This window comes from Drepanopeziza brunnea (genome assembly GCF_022702325.1).
Source record: "Drepanopeziza brunnea f. sp. 'multigermtubi' strain 214-2 chromosome Unknown ctg2, whole genome shotgun sequence".
NCBI classification, from domain to species: domain Eukaryota; kingdom Fungi; phylum Ascomycota; class Leotiomycetes; order Helotiales; family Drepanopezizaceae; genus Drepanopeziza; species Drepanopeziza brunnea.
Window position 1 is genome coordinate 2,975,063 of NW_027094065.1, and position 22,030 is coordinate 2,997,092.

Consider the following 22,030-nt stretch of genomic DNA (forward strand, 5'->3'; position numbering starts at 1 on the left):
GTGTTCGTATCACACGAAGCTGACGAAGTTACCATGTAATTAATTCAAGAAGGATAGGTACGGTATCGGGGTTTTGAACTTTTGACTTTGATCGGGTACACTTCTTTTCTACCTATAGTACTATCCATCCCGCCCGTCAAAAAGAGAGTAGGTACATATTCGGTTCGACACTCTTTTCAATTACATTCTAAGGTATCGTGAGATAATAAATAGTAAGTCAATTTGAAGAAGAATATTGCTATCGAAGGGTTTAGCATTTGAAATATCGATTTGATGGACTGTATATAAACCCTCCGCTTGCACGTCTCCATATCCCTTGGGGGTTCTCCAGAGTCAAGACGAGGAGCGCATGCTATGCTTTTAGTCCGCTAAACATTAATAAATACAACAATAACAACAACAACAACAACAACAACAATGATAATAACAACAACAATTCCTTCCTTCTTTCCTTCCTTCTTTCCTTCCTTCTTTCCTTCCTTCTTTCCCTTCTTCCTTCCTTCAAGCTCTTCCCTTCTCAACTTTCATTCCTTTTAACTCTCTGGTGCTGGTACTGGTACTGGTACTCGTTCTGGTGCTCCAGTAATATCCCACTCCAACCAGTTAACGATCTTGTATTCACTTAGCTCATCTGCTGTTTTCCAGCATTTAGCCGATAGATCCAACACTTTATTGTTGTTTACTGCGTCGATTGGAATATTCATGACCAGCTCCGATTCGTATTTTGAAACATATGAAAAGCGTAGTGCCCTCCACGGGTCTGCTAACAATACTGATTCGATATAGTCCAGGAGAGCTTCGTCTTGGTCGTACCATAGTGACTCCTCCCTACCAGGTACTGTTTGTGGGATCCATATTTTGTTTATCTCCTCAAGCTTTTTACTATCCGCTTCGATAACACAATACCATTCTTCTGCTGTTGCCCGCCATCTAGCAGGTTTATTTGCTATGTGCATATCATTAGCTCCCGTGTAATAAGTAACAATGTATAAATATAAAATCAACTAACACGTATAGAGTCCCGTGCCGAGTTGAACAGGCATGAAATCATATTCTTCCAAATCTATAAAAGGCATTCCGGTCTCACTGATATACTCGGCTTCCGCCTATAATTTGCGTAATTAATAAATATAAGCTTCTATTATATATATCAAGTGGAACTTACTTGGGAAGCTGTTCGATAAGCCATGACTACCCTCTCTCCTTGAGCTCTACTGAAAAGAAAGCTCAAGGCTAGCAAGATCGAGCAACTAGAATGTGATGATAGCATCATTTTGGAAATACCGAAATATTTTAATGCGAGCTGACGAAAAGGAATAAGCTTGTAAAGAACAAAGATGACAAGGAAACTGATAGTAAGGCAGGTGATGTTAAAGACGGCAGTAGTAAGAAAGGTGATGGTAAAGAAGGGGATGGATTGAAAACGAAGCAGGCTTTCTTTTTCATAATATATCTCTTTGGAGATTTCTACGTCGACTATAAATAAATAATCGTGCGGTATATGTATTTTGTCTTTTTATTCTTATATCGGAGATCATCCGAGATCTAAAATCGAAATTGTAGTACCCTTAGCTAACTATATTTATAATACTGAAATCTCCTTTCTTATCTTTTAATTGCATGGGTATTGAAAAAGACCAACGTACTGGTACCTCCCCGGCGCCTGAGGGTTAACCAGGGGGTTTAAAATGGAGATTTAGACTTCTAAGCCACCCTCAGGCGGTAATTATTAAGTAAGTAGGGCTGTACTATGATATAAGCACAGATGTACTTGTAATAATAGTCGGAATAGGTCGGAGTGAATCGATCGGGTCCTTGAAAATAATATTGGGACTTGACGTCTCACCTTTTGGAGCCTTCCTTAAGGTAGGCGAAACAATTGTATCCCGTGAAACAATTGTGTCCCGAACCAAAATTTTTTTACGATGTTAAATTGAGAGGCAATTATAAACTTTTACAACGATATATTTTAATCAAATATTTACTCTCGTATCTTAATTAAAGTCGATTATTTTCGTGTTTAGAAATACAATTAATAATATACTATTATAGATGCTATTCGAAGCTTTAAAGCTGAATACATTATTATATCGTTTATGCGAGGTCTTTTTACGATTCGCGCGCAAACATATAAAACTCGCAATATTAAATACGCTTTTCGAAATACTAGTATATAGCCTTTTAATTTCTATTGAATTTAATAAAAGTTAGAGAGTATAAAGAAAGGGTTAAAAAGAGACGGGATAGCATATGCTCCAATTTAAAGAAATATTCAGAAATGAACCCGCTTTTTTGGAGGGGAAATAATATTTTTTTTACGGATTTTTTTAGGGGCTTTGCTTCGATCTTTTCAATTATATTCAGATTGCGTATAATCGTGTGTTACCTTAAATTTAATTCGAAAGAATTGACCGACTTGCTGTAGCAAGTCGGCATGTCAAAAGGTAGCTTTGAAGACAGGCAAAGATAAAATAATAGGAGTGTAGAAGTATGTATTGGTAGTGAACTGATCTTGGGGCTCTCAGGAGCACCCTCGGATCAGTATATATAATTCTACGCTATTACTAAATAAGACTCCTTAAAGTCCTGGATACGATGCGAGATTATGGTACGCATTATCAGAATCTCTGACTTATCGGATCTTTATTTTAACTATAAGTACCTATAGCGAAGGCTTCCCGGTAGTTAAACGGATACTGAGTATCCGAGTAGAGTATTCCTGTCGGGCGTGACATGATAATCCTGTAAGGTATTATTGTCAAGCATGACACGGCACCACCAAGGCGGGATAATAAAATTTGCCCTTTATAATGAATAAAAGATCAACCAACAATTGTATCGTAACTATTTTTGCATAACAAGATGCACCGTACTGAGCTTAATATTAAATAATTAATCAAATTTTAATCATAAGTTGTTATTCCTTTATTGTGTTGGGTTAAAGTAGTAATAATGGTACTTTTAATATATACTTTTCGACCTTACTAATGCTTATATATCAGAATTGCAGTTGCTACGGCTGTCGAAGGCAGTATTGTATTGCTACCTAAGAGTACGCTCAGTATTGAGAAAGAAAGACGAAGAAGAGAAAGAGAACTGGATACAAGAGGTAAGGTCTTATAGGCCATCGTGCCAAGACGGGAGCAGAGGTCACGAGGTAACGTGTAGCTTGTACACCTATGCAAGGCCTCGTGATCTCCTCGTGACCAGAATTTACGTAGTAGCGCCGCTATTACCGAACAGCTGTGTAAATACTAGAATAAGCGAGGAACACGAAACACGGGCTTTTATTTAAACCCATCAAAAGAATACGTGCATCACAACCAACTTATATTTAATAATTTACATCGTTGGTGATACAATAAAATAGAATATTTATTCTTGGTTTATAGAATGTTCTTATAAGTAAGGTTATAGTTCTTAAGATATTCGAAATAAACTAGTAAAATTGAATTATTTGGGACAATTTTTAGCTATGTTTTCACCACAAATCGATGCATCTTTATATTTGTAATTCACGTTTGTAAAGCAAAGTTTTCTATGCACATGAAGATTTTTTTTTTCTTGTTTATATTAGTAGTTATTGTTTAAAAAGTGGCATACCGCTACTGTCCCGCCTTGGTGGTTCGCCAGGTCGGGGTTTTTACAAATTAAATTCAAGGAAATCGACGATTAGCAACTTGACGATGTAAACGATAAAATTAAAGTAATGCCTTCTTTTAGTAAGGTCAAGCGATTCTCGTTTATATTCTATCTGAACGACCAACTTGATTTGAGACCGCGCAAAGCAGCTTATAGCAAAAAAAACACAAGCTGATATTATTATTTTATTTTATTATTGAACCGCAGTTGCAAACAAAGAAGCTGCGTTGAAAAACGTGTAAGAAAAAGAGCTTGCGAAGGTCGCAAATGCCTTATCTTCGATCGACCTTTGGGTGTTTGTAAATTAAAAACGCTTCCGAATTAAATGAAATCTATTGGCTTATGTTGAAATTAACGATAACGACGAAGATTATAAGCGAATTCATATTGTGTTATTATCATCACTTTTAGCAATAATAATGCTTAAAAGGTGAAAAGAGCTTGAATCAAAGATTGAAAAGGACAAGTCGAATTCGCCGCGGCCTTAATTCATAACTTCTTTTGATTTAATTCGAAAGTCACGCGATACAATTAATATTTTAATCAGAACACAGATATTTAAGTTCTTCGTTATTTCATAAGCGACGCGGGACATAATTGGTTCGCCTACTTTAAGAAAGGGCCCCAAAAGTTGAGACGTTAAGTCCCACCATTACCGTATAGTATGGAGAAAACTTGATAAGATGACGCGCGAGGCTGCCAATAACGTCTAATCAGTGAGAATGTGGGACACAAATCTTCGTCTGTACACACAGTCAAAGTCATATTGAAGTTCAAAAATCCATCATATGCCCAGTAGCTATATCTCATGTGTATGCCTACGCCAACGCCGTTTTCTTCCAGATCCTCATTATGATACAGCCTTCACCCATCACCCAGCCTCCATGAGCCTCCATACAAAGAAATACTACATTATCGCTCTAGCACCATGTAAATACTGGGTTCTTGCTTTTCACCATCTCGAGCCTTTCTACAATAACCTTGCGATGGTTTCCTTCCATGCCCTCGGCCGCCGCATACCCCAAATCACCCTCGTGATCGTCACCATCATACAATGTCGAACCTCGTCTGTTCCGATGCGAGAATGAGAACCGCCTTTCTCGAGCAGTCGGAGGCGATCGAGGCGGGCCATCGTAGCTCATCCGACCACGGGGTTGTGTGTTGAGGGTAGGTCGGTCAGAGAACTTGACTTGCCCGTTCTTCCGGCCTTCAATTTGGGTGCCTGAGATGGTTGCAGGAGACGCGGGCTCTTCGGAAACGGAGACCTCTTGACTAGCTGTAGGACTTGCGAGTTCAAACCGATTTGGATTGGGTAATTCTGCTGGCGGGCTCGACAGCCCAAGCAGATCAGGTTGTGGGGCTGCAGAGTTGGCAGCACTGATATCCATCTCGTCAGCTTCGTGAAGATCCTTGTGTAGTCCAAGATCGTGGCGTCTGCGCATTTCTGCTGAGGGTACTCGCATGGGGACTGCAACTGGAACATCGACCAGGTCATCCCAAACACAGACACGAGCTCTCCTGGTCAATTCCAATGGTCCATGATCTGCTAGCTTAAGAGTCTCGACAACATTCCATGCCTGCCCTTTCATGACGGCAATCTGGCGGGCAAACATCGTCTCCTGGAAATCAGCATCTTGGGCGAATACCTTTCTCAGTTCTAATTGAGTCTCGCTCCACCATTGCTTCGATGTAAGCAGTGGTAAAAAATGATCTCTTGTTTTTTGAGAGAACGGTTGGCCGATGAGTGAAACTGGTAAGAAAAGCCATCCAAATGGAAAACTTCGCCATGCATCAGGATGCTTCCAGGGCCAGGACAGACTGTTGTCGATGGCTCCAATCGACATTATCGGGCCTCGTATCCCGGAAAGGGTTGCGGACCTGCTCGTTGCCTCCATAGGCTGTTGAACCCGATATGGATGTGTTTTTAGCGGTATGTTGTCTGTCGCAGGTACCAGTCGTGGGGACCGCTCCTCTTCGCGGGTGTCCATTCGAGGGGGCTCTGAAACAATCGAGACGTCCTCGTTCTCCCAATCCACCTTAATCATCCAATTATCTAATCCTCTGTCCGTATTCCGCATGATGTAATCCAAAATTACCAGCTTCTCGAGCTCTTCCCGGAACGACTGTTGAAGTGTATCTGTCCATACGAAACGTCTAGCTGAGCCTGGTAGTGGAGATGTAGCATTGTTGTCTCCTTCATCGTCGTCGTCCTCTGAGCGAGAGCTGTTTGGTCTGCACGTTTCTCTCCAAGGCTTAGCCTTTTTTTGCCGGGCGTCTGTAGGTCTGTATCCCCCATTCGAATGGTCCGGCCAGGGGTTCTCTCGTAGAAAGATATTCGCATCCTTGAACCCTTTCAAGAATACCTGAAAACTGCCGACCTTTGGTGGAAAAGGCTTTCTTTTCCTGTAAAACGATCTCCTGTCCCAGAAATCATAGTGGAATGATTTCGAGGACAGATGTACAATATCGGTATAGGGAACCAGATTCGTCCGCAAGCGGCAGTCCAGTGTATATGCAGCAGCTTCGGAGACGTAGCTGAGGTTGGGGATAAGGCATGCCCGTCCGAAGAAACAAGGGAACAGGTTGCGGTGTATCCATTTGTTCCATTTTGGGTTGCCTGCCGCGTACGGCTCCTCGTCCTTGGGCTTGAAGACGCCAACGACCTTCCCATCACTATTCCTTGCAAAGTAACTCCCCGAACTGCCTTGTGTGATCATCTTCGGGTGCATTCCCTGCTCGATAGCAACCCTGACGCTCTCAACCACACCGTCGAACTCCAGTTTCGACATTCGCCCATGATCAATGTCCGATGCCAGTGTCTCTGCTGTTGCAGGCCGCACGCCATCTGGAGCCTGGAATACCGAGTGGTGTATCTCTAGCTTCTCTTCTTCTTCTGTTTTGCCCTTGACCTTATTGATCTTGAACTTCGAGGCGATCTCGTCGGCCCATCTCTCCAGCCTTGCGTTGATAGCCTTGATGTCAACCCCCGAGTTACTCCTCACCCGTCTTCGATGTCGCGACCTTCGAGTGTTTGACGGAGACGTCGCGCCATCTGTGTACATGCCACCATGGGTGCGGGGTTGTGTAATGGAGGCAAAGCGTGGAGCTGATGCCGCCTGTAAAGAGGCATAGCTGTTGGCCAGATCGTCGTTGTCTGAGTCTGAATCCTCGGCCTGAGCTATGCGGGCATAGCCCGTTGTATCGAGTCTCGGCATTTTGTTTGTTACCTTGGGGTTGACATGATGTTTGAAAGATTGTGGGTTGAATGGCTGGCTGTGACCTACTAAGGTAGCCCGGCTTTTGGCATTACACGGTTGCAGCATCGCGTCACGAAAGGATGGTGGACCCCTGCCACCCGACAGGTGGAAAGATCCACATATCACGTGTGGCGGATTTCAAGCCGATACGATACAACGTCGCGATAAATGAGCTGGTATCAAAAATGGATATCTAAATGATGTCTAGTTTTTGAACATATAAGTAGTGGCTTCATAATGTGTATTGTGGTGGATGGAATGCGTTTCTCGCTTCAGCCCCTTACAAAGGATCTTCACTCAATGATTGAGTATAACAAACAAGGAATTTCCAACCATATACAATGTCTTCCGCATGTCTTAGCGGGTATAATATCCGACTTCTCCCAATGCCAGTATGAAACTCCCTATGGCCCTATGGCCCTATGGCCCTATCCCCTTATCCCCTTCCTTACCAGCTCCAAAGCAAACATGACTCTTAGGACAAAGTATCGATCAGAACGCAAGACCAACACTGCTCATTCTTGGGGTATGACCTGACACAGCTCCCATCCTCCATCTCTCATCGGCGCCCATCTCTGCCTCGCCAAAAGTCCGAACCCTCGTCATCTCGATACTCTTTTCATTCCTATCAGAATCTACTGAAAGCGTACGAATCGCGACGTTCCGCTGCTTGTAATTCGAACGAGGACTCGAATCCGGACTCCATGTCGTGGGGATGGAGGGCTCGTCGACATCGCTCTCAAGCGTGCTGACCGTAGAATCCGAGTTTCTTCTTGCGTGCATGGTGGGCCCAAGATTGATGCATTGGTAGAAGCCTTCTCGGCTTGTCACCGGTTTCGGGACGTTAGTTATGCTGTCGAGAGAGATGTTACGATTATGGCCATCTGATGCTGGGAATAGCCAGTTGGAGACACGAGAGAAAGATTTTTTCGTTCGAATAGGATACTGAGGTTGCTGGAGGATGAGAGGAAGAGGTGGTGGCAAGGGTTCGTTTGGTCGTGATGTTGGACATGAAGATGGCCGGGGGGCTGGCTGGGAGGTCACTATTAAAGATGGGTAAGGCGTGGTAGATGTAGCGCTGGCTTCGGTGAAGGGAGCAAGGCGCGAAGGAATATGGACGATCTTTGAAGGGACAGTTCTTGGGCGCTGCCCAGGTTGAGAAGAAACAGGCTGAGAAAATAATACAGGCATGGGTGATGGATCGAATGGTTCCAAGAGAGTTGGGGCTGGCATAGGTTCTGCAAAAAAGTAAGTTCAATTCTTTTGGTTTCAAATATATCATACCTTGGAATTCGGAGTAGATGCTCGCAGGTCGGCTCGATGCGCGGCTTGTGGATCGGCTGTTAAAGTATGCGCTCTTCTTATTTTCGATGGTGTCCTCGATATTTTTCAACCGTCGTTCGAGTTCACATCTCTCATGCAGCGCAGACTTAAGGCGTTCATAGACTGGTGGCTCTGTATTTGCTCGCAAACGTGCTGGTGGTGGGGCCTTTGGGAGCTCATTCTCCAAAGCAGCGAGGAGCTCCTCCGCGCTAAGAGAGCCAGGACGGGGTTTGAAATCTACAGTCCAATCCGACGACGTCCCTGACACTGGTTTCCGAGGTATCCGAAAGGACATTGAGCTCTCGCGTCTCGAAAGTGTTACCGCGGCTGGTGGTAAGGGAAGCTCTTTGGAATATCGTGGAGGCATCGACACACCGCTGTTGTTGCCAAAGAGCGGCAAAATCGGCGAGAGCTGGTTTTCTGGCATATATATACTCCTACACGATGGAGAAGTTAGACATAAAAAAATGTTTCGAAAAGAGCACGGGGCATGTCATCAGACATCCTCGGACAGCCACAACAGGAGAGAAGAGCTCGCCCAATACTTACAATTCCAGTGGTCGATATCTCTCGTCTCCAGGGGCTCTTCTCGTCGTGGGGTTCTCAAGAAGACGAAAGTCCGAAGGGTGGCTAATAATCGGTGGACCATGTTGGGACGGTCCATTGAAAGCACGAGGCTTCCTCTTCATAGAAAAGTTCGTTCTGGCAGCCCATTCCCTCCCTCTCGTTGAAGGTCCTTCCTGAGGCTCTGGGATGGGAAGGGAAATCAGACGAGGTTGGTGGTAGACGGGGTCTGTTGAGCCAGAACCAGACACGGATTTCTCCCTCCGCGGCATACAACACGCAAAAATCATATAGGCGTCGTCAGACTGCATATTCCAGATATGCATACCTGCGAGCGTTAAAGAAAGGGAATGGGGAGTGAAAAATCCCCAGAAACAACCTTCATGGAAGAAACCAAAGAACAAAGCTGGGGAGCAGCTGGAGACAACTAAATGGACACTCATTATCATTCGTCACTTGAGAAGATAGGCGCCTAGGCCAGCTGCAATAATTGGGTGTGCCAATCGGCCGTTCGGTATGAGGTTCATGTATTTTGACGCCTTGTCCATTAGACCCCTCGGGAGGGCATCAATGCATGTTGATTGGCGATGAGCTCGCCAGAGGGCGCTTAGCTGTGGTTGCAGCAAGCAGCACTAATTACCAGAAACCGCCAATGGCATTCCGTGTTATTGAATTTGAGCAGTAGCTTGGAAGCTTCGCCTAGCTATGGGGATATTTGGCGTTGATTGCTGCTGGAGATGTGGTTCATGAGCGTCGTCGGCTCAGTTCAACCCTGGAGGTGAGAAACGTGATGAATTTTCCTTCTCACGAGCTCCTCGGTGAGAAAAATCGGGGTCTGGACATTCCGTTGAAGAGATAATAAGCTGGAGCTTCGAAGGAAGGATGTCCTATCAAGATAGGTAGACGTCGTTACTTACCTAGGTCAGAAAATGCGATGCTCGATCAGGTGATGAACGACAGATCAAGCTAGCTCGCCGAGAATAATATTATTCCAACTTATCTTCCCTCCGTGTACTCGTGCGGCCACGAAGTCTGTATGTCACATAGGCGTAATTGAGATTCTAATTAGAGGAGGATTTCCGACTTTCCGGCAGTACGATTATCTCGATGTCAGCCTATAATATGCGCCATGCTCGCAAAAGCTCGTCTCTGTGAAATCTCGGTATTTCGTCTTGAATTTTAATAGGTAGTCGTTTAGCAGACGTCAAACCGAAGAAGGTTTGGGGGCACAGGGGCATTGCGCAAAGCCGTCGAGCGCAATCAGCTCTCCATGGTCACAAAAAGTACAAATCTGCATTTCGTGTTTGAGATAGTGAGAACTCCAATTGCGAATTCGGGCCAAAACATTCCAGTAGCTTCTCCCCAGCCAAAAACTTGCCCAAAAATCCAAAAGTTCTACCTTTTGGGGCGCCGTTGAATGCAGGAACAGAGCCCTCTCTCAAACTGACCACAGGAAATTATTGACATGTTCATAACGCAGAGTAACACGCGGTCATGCACCCAGTGGCGCAATGAGTTCTTATGGCTCACTTGTCAGGACAATCTGGTTGGGGGATCAACAACCTGTAACGATTAGGGGCCGAGTGGTTTAGACTCACCAAACCACACACGATATTGATTGACGGCGGAATTCGACACGACAAGGACGTAGGACACTTCACAAGTATCTGAACCTTTTTGGTGTTCTGATTCATTCTAATTTTGGAATCTGAGCTTACGCGCGCGGGGGGGTAGGGGGGAGGGGGGTTGTTTATTTTTTCGACGTACGGAAAGCTAAGCGAGGTTATATCACAGCTCAAAAGGTCAGAAGGCGATGACTTCAACCGCATTAGCATGGAAATATAAGCTCCCGTTTAATTTGAACATCCGATGAGAAATCCCGCTAATCTGATTAAAGGCTGCACCTCGCGATTTGGACTGGAATTTAGATTCGATAGAGCATCATCACTATTGCGTGCAGCTTGTTTCATTTCAGGCGCTCATTCCTTACCGGGCTATCAGCGCCAAACTTGTTGGATTTCTTCTCTAGGATATATTGCACAGAAATTTGGGTGGCATTGTGGAAGGTAAACAAGAGTAATCAGACCTAACGACGTCTGAGACTGACTCTGCCGCTGAGATGTATATTCGTGACTTTTCGACTTTTTGGCTGATTATAGCTAGCAAATGTCCAAGGTACCAGCGCACCAGCAGGACAGACTACTACAGAGATTGTTCACCCAGAGAAAGCAAAACCTCAGAGCCCCACACCACAAAAATTATCTGCCCTGTAGAAATTCATGGAGTCATCTCCTGAATTTCATGCTAGCCTGGCATGACTTTTAACATTTCTCGTTACAAACGATCACATTTCAGCCACTCGTACTGATTTGCTGGCCTCCGGTAACCCAACTACAGATGTGAGCTTAGTCCGTTTCTTCTCACAGGGTACCATAAGAACCCCCAAAAAGGTAGCTCGATAGCCGGAGGAGTCCTACGTACTGTTTCTTGCCGGCATTGAATTCATTGCATTGGTTCTTAAGATCATCTGCGAAATTTGCAATCACCCGAAAATCTCTATTAATGGGACACTGTACAATACTCAGGCTGAGAGTGTCTGGAATGGATACAAAATATCGTTGAAGCTTACACTGACGTTGTCGTTGCACAAGTGGATAGCGCTGTCGTAAGAGCACTAGATGATTTGGCGGTTAGCAACCATTCATTTTAAGTTTTTTTGCGCAAGCTTCAGAATTAGGACACTCACGATATACTAGAAGGAGGGAATAGGGCTGCTGCCCGATTGTCCTTACGCTGACCCGAGCACAAGTAAGCGCGTTAACGCGGCAGCCTGCAGCGTCAATATTGTTCAGGCTGTTGACGCCGTCTTTAATTGCGGTGGCAACGGCCTTCTTCCAGTCCCAATTAGCAATAGGAATGCACGTAAGTCCAAACTGCCCTCACGTAAGCTTAACGGACAGGCAGGAATTCGAGTTAATGGCTGACTTTGTTGTCTACCGAGGGTGACAACTGTTTAGTAAGAACCGCCGTCGGGGGTCCATGAGCCCGAGCATTATGGTATTGAGGGTATTGAGAAGCCAGTTTGGAAGATCATGAAGTCAGTAAATTTTTCTTCTGGGTATCTCGGGAACAAAATGCTCACGAGACATTCAGAAAAGCAGGGAATGGCAATGGCCGGCTTAACGTACTGGACCTCGACCTGTTGGATTGTGCCTGTGAGATCGAATGGAATTTCATCAATGGTACCAGTGATGAGAAGCTCGGAGACAAGGTAAGGGAGGGAGTCCGGAGACGCGATGGCGGTAGCAGTAGCAGTTGCAACGACGAGGAGGAGAGCGACTGCGAAGCAGGTGATGAAGTTGGGGAAAGACATGTTGACTCTGCGTAAAATAAGAGGAAGATGACAAGGTTTCGAGTGCTTTGGTGCAGTGTTTCGTGGCATGGAGGGCCGAGAGATCGTTGAGTAGACTGTCCCCGAGGGGAGTCCTTATATGAGGACCACAAGCTGTCATTGTGCAAGGTTGAGCTTGTGAATTTGCTAGCTTGACTGATGCCATTCATCCAAAACTTCGTTCCTTTCAGCTCTAAAATACACCTCGCATTCACCTATATTGAAACAGAGGAAAACGATAGATTAGGGTTCTGGGAGTGAATAGCGATGGTGAAAAGAGCCAAGATTAAGACCTCCGTGGCTTTTTCAAAGCTCAAGCTCATAAGACTGATACCAAGTATCTTCTACATCTATTCAAATGACTATAGTGGCGTGAAGTATCATATATGGAGGTCCTATGTAGTGTTTTTTATATCATTATGAATATTTACTCATTTGTTTACTATTCAACCCCTGTCGCTAGCGCGCTGTTGTCAAGCGATTACTTATTGGAGACAGCTTAAGCGCACGGGCCTAATCTATCAAACCCGCAGCCGCAACAGAAAAACGTACTACAGGAATAGCGACAAGACATCAGTCTGCGACGACACGATCAATATGCTGTTCCCAGAAGAAGATGCCGGGCACCTGAAGACATTTATTGTTAAGCGCCTGGAAAATACCTCTGACGCGGATGCAGATGTTCTGGCAGATTATGTGCTTGCGCTTCTGCGACACGATGGCGACACGGAAACAGTCAGAACGCTCTGTGAGGCTGAGATTCCAGATTTCCTGAAAGAAGACTCTGCCATATTTGTCAGGGATATCTTTGAAGCGATTCAATACAAATTATATCTCCCGGGCGCTCCTCCTCTCCGCAGATCATCCATACCTTTTGCGCCTCCAAACGGACCCTCTGCCCCCTCCGCGCATGGATATGGAAACTTGGGTATGGTTGCTTCGTTTGGACCTCAGAATGGCTCGCGGAAACGCCCCCACAACGACCGAGGGGACGGAGGGGACGCGCAGGATCGAGGATTTATCATGGGTGATCCGAACGGCAGGACTTTCAAGCAACCAAGACGCGGAGGACCTGCCATGGGCAGAGGCGGCTTCGATGGTGGATTCAACCAAAATGGTGGCAGAGGAGGTTACGCTGGAGGACGACCACCACCGATGAACTTACAAGGCATGCCACCGCAAGGATTTCCTGCTATGCCCAGTCCTCCGTTAGGAATGCCGCCCCTGGACCCAAACAACCCCATGGCAGCTATTTTGGCTATGCAGGCAATGGGGTTCCCTATACCCGGCATGCCATCCTTTCCGCAACCTACCTCCCCTGGATCATCACGGCAAAACAATCAGCGATGTAGGGACTTCGATCTCAAGGGGTTCTGCGCCAGGGGCAATCAATGTCACTTCGACCATGGCGAGCATAAAATATGGGTTCCACCGGCGAGCGGAGTGGACGAATACGATCCTACAAATTCTGGTCTCATGACAGGTGTAGAGAGTGCGAGTCCTGGCCTTGGTCCTATGAACTCTTTCAACCAATTCCGCGGTGGCGACAGAGGACGGGGCCGCGGTGGCTTCGTGAGGGGTGATAGGACACAGCTCGGCGCTCCAGGCAGAAAGAATGGTAGATCGGAACTATCATCTGATCGACCGAACTACGACAAGAGTAATACTACGATTGTGGTGGAGAACATCCCCGAGGAAAGGTTTTCTGAAGACGAGGTCCGCGGATTCTTCTCTACGTTTGGCAACATCGAGGAGGTTTCAATGCGTCCATACAAGCGCTTGGCAATTGTCAAATATGACGATTGGAACGCTGCCAATAATGCATACACATCTCCCGCAGTTATCTTTGACAACAGATTTGTCAAAGTCTACTGGTATAACGGCGACGATTCGTTACCCAAGCCCCATTCCGTCAAAACTGGCACTGGTGGTTTCAAGAAGGAAGGCTCACATCCAAATGCTCCAGTACCTAACAGAGCAACATCGGAGCCTCAAATAGACATCGAAGAGTTTGCTCGCAAGCAACAAGAGGTCCAGAAGGCGCACGAGGAGAAGAAGAAAAAGAAGCAAGAAATGGAGGTGGCCAAGAAGGAGCTTGAAAGGCGACAAGAGGAGCTGATGAAGAACCAAGCTGAGGAGAAGAGAAAGCTCATGGAGCGGTTAGCTGCCAAGAGCGTAAAATCTGGCTCTCCAGCCAATGGTTCTGCTAATGGTACCCCTGCGCCCGAGGCCAAAACCAAATCCGAGACAGAGGTCTTGAAGGCACAATTAGCTGCATTGGAGGCCGAAGCCAAATCCCTTGGTCTCGATACGTCGCTTACTGATACCTGGGGCGGTCGTGGGCGTGGACGAGGCCGAGGTCGCGGAGGATATAGAGGACGAGGCGATTTCGTACCGCGCGGCCGCGGGGGATACAGAGGTCGTGGAGGCGCTCCATTTTCCGCAGATGGCCGTTCCTTCAACCTTGACAATCGGCCCAAGACCGTCAGCGTGACTGGAGTCGATTTCTCAGACAGTGCCAAGGATGGAATTTTGAGAGAGTATTTATTCGTAAGCTCCCCTTACTATCCCATATAACACACAAACCGATCTTCTAACACGGTTCAGACTATTGGCGAATTCACCAATATTGATAGCACATCCACCCGTGCCCAGATAACCTTCAAGGACCGCAAGACCGCCGAGAAGTTCATCGCCAGCATTTCCCGCGACGGCGGCGAGCTCCCTTCAGCCGGCAAAGTCGAGTTGGCGTGGGTCAAGACCCCGCTTCCACCGATCGTTCGCGAGGCCCCAAAGCCATTCGTCATTAAGGCCGAAGAGGATACGCAGATGGAGGACGGTGACGCGATGGCTGCAAGTAGCCCGGTGGTTGGCCACGGACGGGGAAATGCGGAGGGCAATCACGATCAGCAGGAGAATCTGGATTATGATGTTGCTGATGACAATGACTGGGGAGTCCAGTGAGCGGGAGATGTCTGCACGGGGCTTGGTTTTGGGGGGGGGGGGGTCATGGCGTGGGAAACATACAAAACGAACGAGATTCGTACATAATTTTTGTATTTGTAAGTAAACAGGGTCACGAAGAACGGAGTGAAATTGAAATTCAGACTATTTCCTTCTACTACGCACAGAGAAAGTAGCGCCTCTATCAGTTTTCCATGATACACTCACCCACTCACTGCGAGCGAGATGGTGAACACCCTTCCTGCATTCCCACCCCCTTTCAATCAATCTTCAAGCCTCGGAATCGGCCCCTTCTCTCTCTCTCTCTCTCTCTCTCTCTTATCTGTATATGGGTATTTTTCTGAGGCCTCTTGATTCATCGCTTCGCAGACTTTTCGAGTGAGTGTGAAGGTAGGTAAGTAGGTAGGGAGTTGGCAAGGAAGGTAGGAAAGAGTATCCTGATCCTGATGACATGTCTTTACTCTCCCTTTTTCCTTTTTTTCCCCCTTTTTTTTTCTTCATCTTCTCTCCTTTCAAAAGTACAGCGAGCGTCCAGCGCTCTGCTGCGCTAACCCTCCCCCTCCCCCTCCTCTCTCCTTCAACCGCGCTTTAATCACGGCCTGCGTGCCCGTACTACAGTACCAGATCTTCACGAGATGCAGGCCCGCGCCGGCGAGCAGGGCGGCAAATTCCCTCTCGCTGCGCGCTCTTTGCCGCCGATGGAGATCATGAGCATGTCCATGCAGTAAGGGGCCAGGTCTTCGCCGGGGGTGGCGCGGGCGGGGATTGCGGCTTCGGTGATGAGGAGGCGGGACTTTGGGGAGGGAGGGGGTCTTGTTGTTAGTGGTGGTGGTGGTGTATGGAGGAAGGGGTTGGAGGTAGGCGATGAAGGAAGAGAAGGGGAACGAGGGAATAGGGGAGTGGGAGGAGAGAAGGGGACGAACGGTGGGACCCATGGCTGCGGCGATGTTCGTGAGGATGGTGGTGCAGCCGCCGTTCTGGTAATTGTGGGTTATGCGGCGGAGGAAGAAGATGTTATATTCTCATTTTTATTTTCTTCTCAAATCTCATCCGTCGCGGTTGATAGGCGTTGAAACAAACGTTGATGTTGGCGAGAACGGACGGGCGACGCACACCTACTCTTCACAGGCTGCTCCGTACAGAAATCATACGGGCACTTCTCGATCCCCTTCAGCAGCTCCTGGGGTACCGAGTCCAACGCGAACGACCGATCCTGGAGCACCAGCCTGCTCCCCGTGCCAAAGCTGTCCCCGGTCTCTCTTCGGTCCGCGCCCGCCGCCAAGCGGTCGGGCTCGGCGTCGACGGCGGGCTGGAGCGAGGAGAAGGGGAACATGCCGAGCGTGGGTAGAGAAGCTTCTTGCTGCATCATGGCCTTGTTGAACACGGTGAAGCGGGCGGCGTCGGCATGCAGGATTTCGTAGAAGGTCTGGCCTTCTTGGCCGTAAGCGTAAGTGTAGGCGGTTTTGCGGAGGTCGATCAGCTCTTCTGGGGTGTGGGTTTTCAAGTACTCAAGCCAGGTGAGATCTTGTGAAGGTGTTCTGTTAGTTTATTAGTTATGTGTTTTCTGTCGAGAAAAGAGGAGCTGTTTTTCAGGCTCAAGAACATCCACGTAGGCCATGTCCCTGTTGTCCGAAACGGGATCTGGGCCTCTCAAGCTGAGCCGTGAGGAGAATGAGATACTTACAGCATCAAAAAATGTTAATACTACATCTTTATTAGCAAGCCCCTTGACTCGCATTCGCAGAAGAACTGACCACATATTGAAGAAATCCATCGCCGCACCATCAAGTTACGCTTTCGATTTGGGCGTATGTGCATAAGTATCTTCTCCTGTTATGACTATGATGCCGGTGCTTGTGAGCATTCTCATGAGGCGTACTTTTCAAGACATCAGTCGAGATCCCGACACGAGGGGGGAGAGGGTTGATGCTAGCCTATCACTCCAGGCTCCAAGTTGATCATAGCACCGAGCTCAGTTACTGAAATACTTCCTTCCTCGGGCATCTCTTCAAAGGCGCCTAGTCTGACCATCGTATTGAGGGAGGTAGCCATGTTCATCTGTATCATGCTCGCATGAGCTTTGAACTGCACGACATGCAAACCATACACCTATCAACAACATGAAAGTACCTCGGGAAATCATTAGCCATACAACTGAGCACTGTCTAAGCACTCATAGCTGTTAGCAAGGTAGGTGAGTAAGGAGGTGGAGGAGAAGAGGAGTCTTACTAGCATCCATCGAATCTTCCAAGTCCATATAGAGGAGGTCGACCTGCTTCATCAACTCATATCTTTCGGACCGGTCGCCTTTTTATTTCTTCGCGCTCGCGAGGATGGACTTGGCTTGGGCTATGATAGCGTCGGCGGACACCATGACTCGGAGCTGTATTTGTTTGTTTGCGGAATATGAGTTGAATTCGGTGCTTGATATGTGATGATTGGGGTCAGATTCGCGTTGAAGATTGAAAATTATATTCGCTAAGTAAACAACACAATTCGCTTGGCTGTAGTCATGGATGTGGGGATCCAAAGGTTTGGATCTGTGTTTGGATAGATTCATTCTCAAGGGGGTCTGTTTCGCCCCCCCCCCCCCCCCCCCCCCCGATGATTACTAGCGAGCTTTCGGAACGACTTGCCTGAAGGGCGCTGGCTTCGTCTTGCTAGGCCTGAGCCGCCGAAGAAGATAAACTATCATATTCCAAGTCATGTTCCTGACAAATCACAGCGCGATTGGCGCATGTTGCTGTAGATCATAAAGAGTGAGGTCTGATCAATCGTCGGTTATCTGGTGTTCACATGTCCATTGTTTACCTGGTCCTTGCAACTGATCATCTCGCTCGCTAATCCGGATCTCACTTCGACCTCGACCTCAACCTCGACTTCTTTTGAATGAATCGCAGCAACGTACTGACTCTCTGACTCTCTGACTCTCGCCCGCTCCCAGACTGCAGACTGGTAAATACCATCTCCGTTTAAGCTCCACACCGCATCGTGGACCGGGATTATATATATTCCCAGAAATGTGTATATATTCCCAGAAGCTGCAGTTATCCCTTTCCTTCGCACGCAGCACGGCACGGCTCGGGCGTCACATCGCAGCTTCGTGTCAGTCCAATCCGGTCTCTATCAGCGGGTGACATGCATCGCAGCTCGATCGAATTGGATTTTTTGTGCAGCCGCAGCGTTATATATTATTCACCGAGATCTACAGCCGCGAATGTCACTGGTGCCGTCCGCCGTCCAGCACGTCTTGCCAGCAACGGCTAAGCGCTGCGGAGGAGACTCTGCTAAGTACCCGGATCTTAATTAGGTCGGTGATCCGGGCACGCTTTGAGTATCAACATTTGCTCGGGGATAAGGGGCAGGCCGGACAGGTCGTGGCCACGAGGTTTAAGCTGTTATGAAGCTCCGACCGATTCTCCCCTACTCGATCTCTTCTTCTGTTCTTTTCTATTCTTAATTTTCCCGTCTCGTACAAGTACCGTTTGTCTGGTTCGGAATCTCTATGGTCATCCAAGTGCCGCTTCTCTTTGTTGCTTTTGATTGCTTTCAACCGTTCACCTCGGACGACCCCACTGCTGGGTCAGTCTCCGGTCCTGAGTCCCTACAAATGCGGCCAGGCCCAACAATCTGCGACACATCGCAGCATAGCATAGGATACACGAGTGTGATAATTTAATAGTGCCTGGACGATGAATAACGAGGAGGCGATTGAGGCTGAGAATAATGTGCGTTCCTTGATATTTTGAAATTTCGGCACATTGTATCTAATGCGCGATGCGATGTTGACTCTCTGACTTGAGTCCAGGGCTTCGATGAAGACTCGGCCTACGCAGGCTCCTCGTATGATATTCGACCCATGTTCCTGAGTGTATCTATGCTGATCGATGGACAAGCAGAGTTGGGAGTCTGACGGAGACGCTGTCGTCGGAGATTTCGAGGGGGGTGAAGGAGTACGGGAGGACTTGTGAGTTGCAAGTGCACACTACGCGCCTGTTTCAAAGTGGAATGTGAGGTTGATCTTTTGTGTCTCTAGATGCCTCTTATGGGAACGAAGGTCTGTCGAATAAATTCGGATTAGGAGTGAGATTCAGGGCCCTGATGCTGATGCTGATGGTGGGTTAGAGTATGGCCTTCCTATCGACGAGGATGAGCTGGATAGAATCGATATGTCCCATGCGAAGTACACGATTCTGCTAGAGAAGAGTCTTTTTATTGCGCCAATAACTGCATCGCCGCAGAAAATACTAGATTTAGGAACAGGTGTGGTAGTTTTGAGACTCCTCCTTTCCTGCGAAACCTGAAGTTTTGACTGACTCTGAGACCACCAGGAACGGGTATATGGGCTATAGATGTACGACCACCTGAATGTATGCTGGCAGATTAGATGGTACTAACCAAAGCCTCAGATGGCAGAGGCATATCCGTCCGCAGAGGTAACTGGATGCAAAGACTAATCAAGCATCATGATTAAACGTACTGCAGGTACTAGGACTTGATATTGCTCCCACCCAGCCGCAATGGCAAGTGTAGCCCGCTCCACGCACAATAGGCAACTAATCTCATACCCAGGGTTCCGCCCAACTGCATCTTCGAAATTGATGATATTGAAATGCCCTGGACTCTCGAAAAGAACAGCTACGATTTCATTCACGCTCGCGATCTCCTGCTATCCATCCGCGACTGGCCAAAACTCGTCACCCAATGTTTCGAGTAAGCCCCTTTCCTTTCCCTTCCTCATATGACTAAACAAAGAAAGTACTCACCGATTCCAGCCACATCAAACCCAGCGGCTATCTTGAACTCCAAAGTATCTATCCGCGCCTGAAATGCGACGACGGCTCCACGCCCGCGGACTCAGGGCTTTGGCAGTTCTCAGACCACGCCCTCGAAGCTTCAACCCGAATAGGCGCCCCGCTAGACGCTTGCACGCGCTACGCTGAATATATGGCCGCGGCAGGCTTCACGGAAGTCATCGAGCGGCACTACAAGGTGCCCGCGAGCCCCTGGGCGAAGGACAAGCGCATGAAGCTCATCGGGGCCTTTGAGCTGCACAACCTGCTGCGGGGCATCAGCGCGATGAGTCTGCGGATGTTCAGCAAGGCGTACGGGTGGAGTGAGAGCGAGATTGAGATGTTCCTAGCGAAGGCGCGGGCGGATATGCAGAATACGCGGTTTCATGCCTACTACGAGTTGTGAGTCGGTTCTCGGATGGAGTGTAGGATCATGGGCAGTGGCCAACCATGGGGCTTTGGATTGGCTGACTTTTGCTTATATTATAATAGTATGGTGATCTATGGGAGGAAACCAGGAGGTGCGACGACTAGCTGCGAGCAGGATTTATCTTGAGAAAGTGTCTAGGTAACTAGCTGGCATTGGATGGAAGGCGTTCGGTTAGGTGTCGGGAGGGGAGTGTTGTTTTGGCTGGAGGCTTGGTTCTTTAGGGGGAGGATTCAGCAAATATATTTGTCTTCTATTATTACCGGCAAGCCAAGGCCCAATACTGATAAATGATTAACTTCATCGTTAATCACAGATAAGCTTAGTTCCTACCGAAAAGCATATACTACGTATAGTAGCAACCGCGTTACACCTTATTTAATGTAATGAGTATGAGCAACTTTTATAGCAATTAAGAAGTGACTGCGCTATAACTTTATTTTAAGTACAGGTGTAAACGAATCCCGAATTACTGTGTACAGCTATAGATTTCTCGTATTTGTTTCTTGGGATGATTAAAAGGCAGGATGATCTGCCATTCTGATTTCAATATGTACTTATTTGTGACGAGTCTGTTACTAATTATGATGTGGAAATAAAAGCTTGAAGGCCAAAGTGAGATGGATACCGACGATCATCTAGCCGCGTAGGAAAATTGCAATACTATAAATAAGTAGCTAGGCGGAAATTCGACTTGTCAATAATTACTGCGCTGCTTATTATTAGCCGCACGATTATTTATAGCCGACGTAAGAATTCGAATACGGGTTTGAGAAAGAGATATATATTTCTTCGTGCACCTGCTCCAGTGTCGAATCATCATCCTCTTCCTTTATAAGCTTAATTCTTTTTCGTCAACTCGTATCACATACAAATACGATGCTACGATCGAAGTCTACCCTCGCGATCTTGCTAGCCTTGAGCTTTCTCTTTAATGGAGCTCAAGCATGGTTTACTAGAGAAGTCATCGGCTATGCAATGATTCCCCGTGTAAGTTTCACTTGATTCATATAGCATAATTTATATTAACTACGCGAATTATAGTCCGAAGCTGATGAAATCAATGAGTTGAACGAGCTACACTCCATAGGGGGAATCTTAGGAAGTGAAAATTCTCAATTAGGAAATGGCTTGATATTGCGTGAGCTAATCCATTTAGATCGTTATCTATCACGCGGGGCTAATAATCTAAATAGTCAACGATCCTAGAGTCTTCCGGCATGTAGAAGGATATTCGTATTGTGTTATCAAAGCGAAAAAAGATAAGATGAAAAGAATCGGCAAAGTCTATGTCCCGTATTCTGATGGTCAAACGGAGTTATGGAACAGCAATGAAATGACCATCAGGTCTCACATCTACGGAGAGGATTTGGTGGAATTTCCCAACACAGCGCTGCGCTTCGCCTGGCTTAAGGGTCGCAGCCGGCAGCCGATAATGCTTATCCCATCGACGGTGATACAACTCAATTATTTGAAGTTATGGGGCAAATGCTATAGCACACCAGATAAGCTGCTGGAATCTTGGACAGAGGTCGTTAAATGGAGCCAGAAATCAAGTTGGACTATTAAAGGAGATCCTGGAGAACCGCACGAATGATTTTTAAGTAGTGGTAGCACTTTCGTTCTGTATACAGCGCAATCACAGATTCTTCCTCTCCCGAATGCCTTT

At 47.0% G+C, this 22,030-nt stretch overlaps 9 protein-coding genes across 9 annotated transcripts; 3 read left to right on the top strand and 6 right to left on the bottom strand.

Annotated features, from left to right (window-relative positions):
• Nucleotides 1-533: 533 nt before the first annotated feature.
• Nucleotides 534-1,189, bottom strand: L3040_001931 (uncharacterized protein; the record flags this gene model as incomplete). The annotated part of the gene is made up of 3 exons (XM_007289500.2): nucleotides 534-946; nucleotides 1,010-1,106; nucleotides 1,166-1,189. The coding sequence occupies 3 exons, from the start codon at nucleotides 1,187-1,189 to the stop codon at nucleotides 534-536; spliced, it is 534 nt and encodes a 177-aa protein (XP_007289562.2).
• A 3,373-nt stretch (nucleotides 1,190-4,562) lies between these two features.
• On the bottom strand, nucleotides 4,563-6,857 carry L3040_001932 (uncharacterized protein; the record flags this gene model as incomplete). Its single annotated transcript, XM_007289499.1, has 1 exon — nucleotides 4,563-6,857. The coding sequence occupies one exon, from the start codon at nucleotides 6,855-6,857 to the stop codon at nucleotides 4,563-4,565; it is 2,295 nt and encodes a 764-aa protein (XP_007289561.1).
• A 534-nt stretch (nucleotides 6,858-7,391) lies between these two features.
• L3040_001933 (uncharacterized protein) lies at nucleotides 7,392-8,517 on the bottom strand (the record flags this gene model as incomplete). Its single annotated transcript, XM_007289498.2, has 2 exons — nucleotides 7,392-8,137; nucleotides 8,184-8,517. The coding sequence occupies 2 exons, from the start codon at nucleotides 8,515-8,517 to the stop codon at nucleotides 7,392-7,394; spliced, it is 1,080 nt and encodes a 359-aa protein (XP_007289560.2).
• A 3,321-nt stretch (nucleotides 8,518-11,838) lies between these two features.
• L3040_001934 (uncharacterized protein) lies at nucleotides 11,839-12,159 on the bottom strand (the record flags this gene model as incomplete). The annotated part of the gene is made up of 1 exon (XM_007289497.2): nucleotides 11,839-12,159. The coding sequence occupies one exon, from the start codon at nucleotides 12,157-12,159 to the stop codon at nucleotides 11,839-11,841; it is 321 nt and encodes a 106-aa protein (XP_007289559.2).
• A 615-nt stretch (nucleotides 12,160-12,774) lies between these two features.
• On the top strand, nucleotides 12,775-15,141 carry L3040_001935 (uncharacterized protein; the record flags this gene model as incomplete). Its single annotated transcript, XM_007289496.1, has 2 exons — nucleotides 12,775-14,727; nucleotides 14,785-15,141. 2 exons carry the CDS (start codon nucleotides 12,775-12,777, stop codon nucleotides 15,139-15,141), a joined length of 2,310 nt encoding a protein of 769 aa, XP_007289558.1.
• Nucleotides 15,142-15,769: 628 nt separating this feature from the next.
• Nucleotides 15,770-16,830, bottom strand: L3040_001936 (uncharacterized protein; the record flags this gene model as incomplete). The annotated part of the gene is made up of 4 exons (XM_066156945.1): nucleotides 15,770-15,934; nucleotides 16,065-16,118; nucleotides 16,268-16,679; nucleotides 16,826-16,830. 4 exons carry the CDS (start codon nucleotides 16,828-16,830, stop codon nucleotides 15,770-15,772), a joined length of 636 nt encoding a protein of 211 aa, XP_066012946.1.
• A 100-nt stretch (nucleotides 16,831-16,930) lies between these two features.
• L3040_001937 (uncharacterized protein) lies at nucleotides 16,931-17,398 on the bottom strand (the record flags this gene model as incomplete). Its single annotated transcript, XM_066156946.1, has 5 exons — nucleotides 16,931-17,019; nucleotides 17,076-17,120; nucleotides 17,170-17,199; nucleotides 17,272-17,313; nucleotides 17,371-17,398. 5 exons carry the CDS (start codon nucleotides 17,396-17,398, stop codon nucleotides 16,931-16,933), a joined length of 234 nt encoding a protein of 77 aa, XP_066012947.1.
• A 1,248-nt stretch (nucleotides 17,399-18,646) lies between these two features.
• On the top strand, nucleotides 18,647-20,490 carry L3040_001938 (uncharacterized protein; the record flags this gene model as incomplete). The annotated part of the gene is made up of 12 exons (XM_066156947.1): nucleotides 18,647-18,723; nucleotides 18,824-18,869; nucleotides 18,950-18,984; nucleotides 19,041-19,108; nucleotides 19,178-19,198; nucleotides 19,267-19,404; nucleotides 19,473-19,495; nucleotides 19,551-19,577; nucleotides 19,627-19,664; nucleotides 19,714-19,854; nucleotides 19,917-20,336; nucleotides 20,427-20,490. 12 exons carry the CDS (start codon nucleotides 18,647-18,649, stop codon nucleotides 20,488-20,490), a joined length of 1,098 nt encoding a protein of 365 aa, XP_066012948.1.
• A 750-nt stretch (nucleotides 20,491-21,240) lies between these two features.
• L3040_001939 (uncharacterized protein) lies at nucleotides 21,241-21,958 on the top strand (the record flags this gene model as incomplete). The annotated part of the gene is made up of 3 exons (XM_007289493.2): nucleotides 21,241-21,351; nucleotides 21,406-21,502; nucleotides 21,558-21,958. 3 exons carry the CDS (start codon nucleotides 21,241-21,243, stop codon nucleotides 21,956-21,958), a joined length of 609 nt encoding a protein of 202 aa, XP_007289555.2.
• Nucleotides 21,959-22,030: the final 72 nt, after the last annotated feature.